General features: G+C 42.7%; 1 protein-coding gene across 3 annotated transcripts in view; it reads left to right on the forward strand.

Annotated features, from left to right (window-relative positions):
• Positions 1-9,072, forward strand: part of LOC122556423 (FYN-binding protein 1) — a 202,196-nt gene that overhangs the window by 172,979 nt on the left and 20,145 nt on the right. For all 3 annotated transcript variants that reach the window (XM_043703060.1, XM_043703074.1, XM_043703066.1), the window contains 2 exons: positions 1,033-1,064; positions 6,143-6,206. In XM_043703060.1, coding sequence (XP_043558995.1) covers positions 1,033-1,064; positions 6,143-6,206 — 96 coding nt within the window. The remainder of the gene's footprint in view (positions 1-1,032; positions 1,065-6,142; positions 6,207-9,072) is intronic.

Consider the following 9,072-nt stretch of genomic DNA (forward strand, 5'->3'; position numbering starts at 1 on the left):
CCCAGCTTATCTCTCCACGCTTCAGGCTCTCTGCCTTTATTCCTGATGAAGGGCTTTTGCCGAAAACATTAATTTTACTGCTCCTTGGATACTGCCTGAACTGCTGTGCTCTCCCAGCACCACGAATCCAGATTTCTGTGATGTGACAAGGTTCTTCTTTACACATTGAAAGATTGCCATCTGCTGGACAAACTTACAGGAGTGTTCCATTTTTAAACAAAAGTTTTAGCTTTGATTTAAGCAGTTTCATTATGAGTATTGCTATTTTCAGTACAGGGAAAGTTGAATGCTTGCACAATGTTGAATGAATTAAGGCTAGTCAGACCATATTGCATTCTCACAATAGAGAAATCCTAGTTTTAAGTTAGAACACTGGAGAAACTCAGCAGGTCTGACAGCATTTGTGAAGAGAGAAACAGAGTTACCATTTTAAGTCTGATATGACTTTTCTTTAGAACTGAAAAATGTTGGAAAATAGAAGAGAACTCTTCTGAAGAGCAGTCATACCAGACTTGAAACATTAACTCTCTCTCTCTCTCTCCAGCTGCCGCACCTGCTGAAACTTTCTGCTTTTGTTTCAGAATTCCAGCATCTGAAGTATTTTGCTTTTATTTGAAAAATATTGGATACTTCAATGTCTGAAAAGAAAAGACAGGGTGGCACTGTAAGCCAGCCTTTTCAGCTCAGACAACTTTAGCAAGATTCAGATTTCTAATGCAGCCTGGTTTTTAAATTTACCTGGGTTTCCTTGTACAAAGTCTAACCTCAATGTGACCAGAATTGCTCAATGCACTACAGATTCACATGGCTATACAAACACTGAGCAGGTTTCTGATATGTTCCTCGTGTCTGCTACTTTAACCTTCCCCCCCCCCCCCCCCACCCCCATACATCAATCTTGTTAGTCTAACTTCTTGAATGCATTTTCTTTGCCTTTCTCCTCCCTCCCTTGTGAATTCTGTTTGTTCGGAGTTATTGGGAAATAGTTACTCTTTACGGTGTAAACTGATGTGCTTTTATTTTTTTCCCCAGATCTATTCCTCCACCGGCAGAACTTCCAACAGGTAAGGGAGCTTCCAATATGAATCCATGCTTTCTGCCTTCTTTTGGTGGGAATTCAGGAGTCTCAATTTTACATTTTATATTTTATAGAGACCAAGTTTCGTTCATCAGATTCAACTTTGCCTGAGTAACAGCGATAGTCAGGGCTGAAACCCAGCATAGAGTAAAAGAATCTGTTTGCTGTTCACCTAAATGTAATGAGCCTTAGTACACAAAGGACCATAGGCATTTCTCTCCATGAGAGAGAGAGAGAGAGAGAGACAACTGGATATGTACATCTTGAGGGTAACCACTCCACAAGTGTGAGGTAAGGTGAGGAGGCAGGCCTCCATGAGTTATCACTGCCAAGATAGGAATTGAGCCTACACTTATTAGCTTTATCCTGCTCCACACTCCAAAGGCTATTCAGCTTCTTAAGCCTGCTCCATCATTCAATGAGATCATTTAGTCACAGAGTCATACAGCATGGAAACAGATCCATCGGTCCAAACAGTCCAGGATGAAGATAATCCCAAGCTAAACTAGTCCCACCTGCCTGTTCCTGGCTCATATCCCTCCAAACCTTTCCTTTTCATGTATATATCTAATTGTATCTTAAATATTGTAACTGTGCCCACAACCAACGCTTCCTCAGGATGTTCATTCCACATGCAAACCACGCCCTGTGTAAAAAAGCTTGCCGCTCAACTAAATCTCTGTCCTGTCACCTTAAACATATGCCCCCTAGTCTTGAAATCCCCCATCCTAGGGAAAAGACAACTACTATTAACTCTATCTATATCCCCCAGAATTTCATAAACTTCTGTAAGGTCACCTCTCAACCTCCTATGCTGCAATATCCTGGTAAATCTCTTCTGAACCCTCTTTAGCTTAATAATATCCTTCCTTTAACTGAGCAACCAAAACTAGATACAGTATTCCAGAAGTGGCCTCACCAATATCCTAGCTGAAAAATGTGTTGCTGGAAAAGCGCAGCAGTTCAGGCAGCATCCAAGGAGCAGGAGAATCGACGTTTCAGGAACCATTCCTGAAGAAGGGCTTATGCCCGAAACAGCAACACATTTTTTCGGCTCTGATCTCCTGCTCCTTGGATGCTGCCTGACCTGCTGCGCTTTTCCAGCAACACATTTTTTCGGCTCTGATCTCCAGCATCTGTAGTCCTCACTTTCTCCTCACCAATATCCTATACAATCTCAACATGACTTCCCAACTCCTAGACTCAAAGGATTGAGCAATGACGGCAAGTGTACCAAATGCCTTTTTAACTACCCTGTTTATATATGATGCAAACTTCAAAGAAGTATGTACCTACAACCCTAGGTCTCTCTATTCTACAACACTACCCAAGGCCTACCATTAACTGTATAAGCTTTACCTTGTTTGTTGTACCAAAATGCAACAAGTCGCATTTATCCAAATGGCGCTCACCTGCCATTTTTCAGCACGTTGATCCATTTTATCAAGATCCCTTTGTGATCTTAGGAAACATTCTTCACTGTCTATTATGCCACTAATTTTGGTATCATCCACAAACTTACTAACCATGCCTTCTATCTAAATCATTTATATAAACAATAAACAAAAGAGGACCCAGCACTGAAACCTGTGGAACACTGCTGCTCACAAGCTCCAGTCTGTAAAGTAACCCTCCACCACAACCTTCTGTCTCCTGCTGTTAAGCCAAATATGTACCTGATTGGCAAGCTCACCCTGAATCCTATGTGACCCAACTTTACTAATTAGTCTACCATGTAGAACTTTGTCGAAGGCTTTATTAAAGTCCAAGTAAACAATGTCTACTGGTCTGCCATCACCAATCTTTTTGGTAACTTGCTCATAAAAAAAACAATCAATTTTGTGAGACATGATTTTCCTTGCACAAAACTATGCTGACTATTCCTAATCAATTTTTGTCTCTCTAACTGTCTATAAATCCTATCTTTTAGAATCACCACCAACAATTTATCCACAACCGAGGTCAGACTCACAGATCCATAATTCCGCAGTTTCTCCTAACAACTGTTCTTAAACAAAGATACAACATTAGCCACTCTCCAGTCATCAGGCACCTCACCTGTAGTTATAAATAATGCAAACATTTCTGCAACGGGTCTCACAATTTCCTCCCTTACTTCCCACAGCATTCTGGGATACATTACATCAGGTCCCAGAGATTTATCCACCTTTATATTCCCTAAGACCTCCAGAGCATCCTCTTTTGTAATGTGAACTATTTTAAAACATCAATATTTATTTCCCAGAGTTGTCTAGCCTCCACTTTGTTCTCCACAGTAAAATCTATTGCAAAATATTCATTTAGTATCCCTTCCACCTTCTGGGGTTCAACATAAAGATCTTTAAGGTGTCCTAAGCTCTCGTGGCTAACCTGTTTGTATTTTGAATTCTACTTTTCTATCTACTACCCCAACACCCCAAAAACCTTGATCCCCCTACCCATCAAGAATCTATCCACTTTGGCCTTAAAAATATTCCCGTATCCCACCTCCACTACCTTCTAGTCAAAGAATTAGTCGCACAACCCACTGAGAAAAACAAAATTCCTCTCATCCCTCATTGTAAAACAATGATCCCTACTTCTTGGAAGAACCATCCTGCCCACTTTGTCAAGACTGTGCAGGGTCTAATACACTTCAATCAAGTCACTGCTCACTCTTCCAAACTCAAGTGGAAACAAACCCTGTCAGAAGTCAACTAACTTATTCCAGGCATCAGTTTGGTTAACCTCCTATGAACAGATTCACATCCTTCCTTAAAGTAGACCAAAACCACATCCAGGATTTGAGATGTGCTCTCACCAATGTCCCATATAACTGAGGCAATGTCATTCCTAAATTTTATGTTTGATTCCTTTCATAATAAAGCTCAGCATCTCACACTCTTTCTTGATTATGTGCTGCACCTGCATAATAATCCTTGTAACTCAGGCACCAGAACAGGTAAATCTCTCTGCCGTAGTTCTCCATTTCAATAATACCCTTCTTTATTCTTTCTGCCAGTGAACGACCTCACATTTTTGATATTGTACTCCAACTGCCAGATTTCTTTGCCCACTCAATCAATCTTATATATATCTCCACTTTCAACTTCCTTCTGTCTTCTTCACAACATACTTTTCTACCTACCTTGGTGTTGTCTGTTTAATTTAACCACCATGCCTTCACTCCCCTTGTCTAGAGTCATAGAGTCATAGAGAGGTACAGCACGGAAACAGTCCCTTCAGTCCAAATCATCCATGCTGTCCAGATATCCTAACCTAATCTGGTCCCAGTTGCCAGCATTTGGCCCTTATCCCTCTAAACCCTTCCTATTCATATACCCATCCAGATCCCTTTTAAATGTTGCAATTGTACCAGCTTCCACCACTTCCTCTGACAGCTCATTGCATACATACATCACCCTCTGTGAAAACATTGCCCCTTAAGTCCCTTTTATATCTTTCCCCTCTCACCCTAAACCTATGCCCTCTAGTTCTGGACTCCCTCACACCAGGGAAAAGCCTTTGTCTATTTATCCTATCCAAGCCCCTCATGATTTTATAAACTTCTATAAGGTAACCCCTCAACTCTGATGCTCCAGGGAAAACAGCCCCAGCCTATTCAGCCTCTCTCTATAGCTTAAATCCTCCAACCCTGGCAATATCCTTTGTAAATCTTTTCTGAACCCCTTCAAGTTTTGCAACATCCTTCCAATAGGAAGGAGACCAGAATTGCACGCAATATTCCAAAAAGTGGCCTAACCAATGTCCTGTGCAGCCGCAACATGACCTCCCAACTCCTGCACTCAATATTCTGACCAATAAAGGAAAGCATACCAAACGCCTTCTTCACTATCCTATCTACCTGTGACTCTACTTTCAAGGAGCTATGAACCTGCACTCCAAGGTCTCTTTCCTCAGCAACACTCCTTTGGACCTTACCATTAAGTGTATCAGTCCTGTTCTGACTTGCTTTCCCAAAATGCAGCACCTCACATTTATCTAAATTAAACTCCATCTGCAACTCCTCAGCCCATCTGATCAAGATCCCATTGTACTCTGAGGTAACCGTCTTTGCTGTCCAAAACTCCTCCAATTTTGGTGTCATCTGCAAACTTACTAACTTTCCCTCCTATGTTCACATCCAAATCAATTATATAAATGACTGAAAGCTAATTGGTGTAAATTGTTAAAGTCGAAAAGTGTGGTGCTGGAAAAGCACAGCCGGTCAGGCAGCATCTGAGGAGCAAGAGAGTCGACATTTCGGGCATAAGCCCTTCATCAAGAATGTGGGGTGAGGAGAGGAAGTGGGCTGAGAGATTAAAAGGAATGTGTGTGGGACTGGGGGGGAAGGTAGCTGGGAAAGCAATAGGTAGATGTGGCGCTGAAAATTGTAAAAGATTGAGTGCCAGCACAGACCCCTGCAAAACTCCACTCATCACGTTCTGCCAATCAGACACAGACCTGTTTATGTAAACTTTCTGTTTTCTGCCATCTCCCCCTCCCCACCCAACACCTGAGCTTTTATTTTCCACAATAAGCTTTGAGGTGGCATCTTATCAAATCTCTTTGGGAAATCCTGGATTTCTATAGTTTAAAAGAATGGAACCACCAGGTACAGCATGGGGTTATATTGAGTAAAACTTCCTCTGCACTGTCCTCATTGAACACTCCCAGCACAGGGACAGTATCTTGCATCCAGAAGTTTGGGCACAAGCTGTTTGCTCAGCTGTTATCCATCACATTGAGTGAGCACTGAGAAGAGGAACTGAGGACGTTGACCAATCTTTCCCTGCACATTTCACTGACCATCACTCTGAATGCGACAAATACTCACTTCATTCCAGCCTGCTTACTGAACCGTGAATGAAAAGTCCCAGCTAAACCCGCCTGGAAGGGAGCAGTGATTTATGCAAAATAAACCAATTGTGTCATGCTTGATGCCACTTGACTACCGTTCTGTGGCAGCCTGCGGCACTTTTACAACATGTGGTTGGGGATTGTGGTTTTTCTGCAGTAAAGCATCTTTTATACTTGTTGCTGTTGTTGGACGTTGCACTCACAGACTCTTGCTTCCTTTCACAGAGGGGGAGGATGTTTATGATGATGTTGGCGCTGATGATTTCCCTCCTCCGCCTCCTGAATCAAGGTAAAATCTACCCTAACATGTAAAGTATTTATTAGCTCCAAGTAACTCTTGCTTCATAAAAGCAAGATCCATAGCAAGAATATGGCCATTCAATCTGTTCTGCATTTTGCTGTGTTCAATGCTGCACCCCCACTTTCTGTCAGTAACCCTGTATGATCCTCATCCACTGCCTGGTGCATTCACTTTAAACATGATTCATGGAATAGTGGGGAGAACAGTGGTTAGGGTAATGCCACTGAACTAATAAACCAGAGATCATGGATTGCAGAGGATCAAGAAAGGAACGCCACACCATTTTCCACAGGGCAATAAGGGACATGCAATAAATGCTGGCCCAGCCAAGTAACACCAACATCCCAGAAATAAACTTTTAAAAACACCCAAGCGAATGTCAAATCCCATTATGGCATAGGCATAGGACCATAGAAATAAAGAAAACAGGAGTAGGCCATTCAGCCCTTCGAACCTGCACCACCATTCAATAGGATCATGGCTGATCATACAATCTCAGTATCCTATTCCCACCCTCTCTCCATACCACTTGATCCTTTTAGCCGCAAGGGCATGTCCAACTCCCTCTTGAATATATCTAAGGAATTGGCTCCAATAGCTTCCTGTTTGAGAGAATTCCACAGGTTCACAATTCTCTGAGTGAAGAAATTCTTCCTCAACTCAGTTCTGAATGCCTTACCCATTATTCTTAGACTGTGACCCCTGGATTTCACCAACATCGAGAACATTGTTCCTGCATCTAGCCTGTTCAACATGATCATGGCTGATCATCCAACCAAGTTGCTGCTTTTACCCCATACCCTTTGATCCCTATAGCCCTAAAACTACATCTAACTTTTTCTTGAAATATTTTGTCCAACATGACTCTCTTCAGAACTCTTCAGACCTTGTGACAATTGGTAGACTTTGAAATCAACTAATTAATACATAGAATCATAGAGACGTATAGCACAGAGACAGGCCCTTTGGTCCAAACTGGTCCATGTCATCCAAAATGTCCATCTACACTAACACAATTTCCCTGCACTTGCCCATATCCTTATAATCCTTTTCTATTCACTTATTTATCCAAATACCTTTTAAATGTTGTTAATGTACCTGCCTCAACCACTTACATTGGCAGCTCCTTCCATATGCGTACCACCCTCTGTGTAAAAAAGTTGTCCCTCGGGTTCCCTTTTATTCTTTCCCCTCTAACTTTAAACTGATGCCTTCTAGTCCTCAATTCCCCAACCTCGGGAAAAAGACTGAGTTCATTCATCTTATCCATGCTTCTCATGATCTCACACACTCAGAATCATAGAATCCCTACAGTGTGGAAACAAGCCCTTTGGCCCAAAATGTCCACAATGATTCTCCAAAGAGTAATCCACCCAGACCCATTCCCCTACCCTATTATCCTATATGTACCTCTGATTAATGCACCTAACCTACCCATTCCTGAACACTGAGCAATTTAGCATGGCCAATTCACCTGACCTGCACATCTTTGGATTGTAGGAAGAAGCCAGAGCACCCAGAGGAAACCCACACAGATACAGGGAGAATGTGTAAACGAGGAAACCCACACAGATACAGGGAGAATGTGTAAACTCCATACAGTCACCCAAGGCTGGAATCGCACCTGGGTCCCTGGCGCTGTCAGGCAGCAGTGCTAACCACCATGCCACCATGCAGCCCCTAATTCTAGAAGATTGCTCTCAGTCACCTACGCTCTAAAGAAAAAGGTTCTACCTTATCCAACCTCTCCTCATAACTCAGTCTGTTGAGTCCTGGCAACATCCTTGCAAATTTCTTCTGCACTCTTTCCAGTTTAATAACATCCTTCCTATAACAAGGTGACAAAAGCTGAACACAATACTCCAAGTGTGGCCTCACCAATATCCTGTACAACTGCAAGATAACTTCCCAACATCTATACTCAGTGCCCTGACCGATGAAGGCCAGTGTGCCAAAAACTGTCTTAACTGCCCTGTCTACCTAGGACTCCACTTTCAGAGAACCATGCACCTGAACTCCAAGGTTCACTGCACTCCTTAAGGCCTTACCATTCACCATGAAACACCTACCTTGATTTGACATTCCAAAATACAGGACCTCACATTTATCTATATTAAACTCCATTTGCCATTTCTCAGCCCACTTCCCCAGCTGATCAAGTTCCTGCTTCAATTTCTGATAACCTTCCACACTGTCCATTTACCGCCTATTTTAGTGTCTTCTGTAAACTTACTAATCATGCCTTTTAGATTCTCATCCAAGTCATTATAGACAACAAACAGCAATGGGCCCAGCACCGATTCCTGAGGCACCCCACTAGTCATAGGCCTTCAGTCCAACAAGCATCCTTCCACTATTACCCTCTGCTTCCTACTATCAAACCAATTGTGTACCCAATTTGCTAGCTCCCACTGGATTCCATGCGATCTAACCTTCCAGAGCAGCCTACCATGTGGAACCTTATCAAAGGCCTTACTGAAATCTATATAGACTATGTCTACTGCCCTTCCTTCGTCAACATTCCCGGTCACTTCGTCAAAAAACTCTAACAAACTTGTGAAGCATGTTTTCCCATGCACAAAGCCATGCTGACTGCTTGTAGTCAAACCCTAACTTTCCAAATGCACACACAGAGGAACCTCCATTATCCGAAAGAGCTGGGCAGGCACTATTTCGTTCAGATAATTGATTATTCGGTTAATTGATTTTCTCTGGGGCTCAGAGTTTTCTGTGAAGTCTGCTTCCTGTTCAGGAAACTAGGCAAAAGTACACTGCGGGCGAGACCCTGCCCCCCGCTCGACCCCAACCTTATCCAACCCCACCTCCCCATCCACACCCCCATCTGCCCCAACTC

This window comes from Chiloscyllium plagiosum, chromosome 2 (assembly GCF_004010195.1).
Source record: "Chiloscyllium plagiosum isolate BGI_BamShark_2017 chromosome 2, ASM401019v2, whole genome shotgun sequence".
Classification (NCBI taxonomy): domain Eukaryota; kingdom Metazoa; phylum Chordata; class Chondrichthyes; order Orectolobiformes; family Hemiscylliidae; genus Chiloscyllium; species Chiloscyllium plagiosum.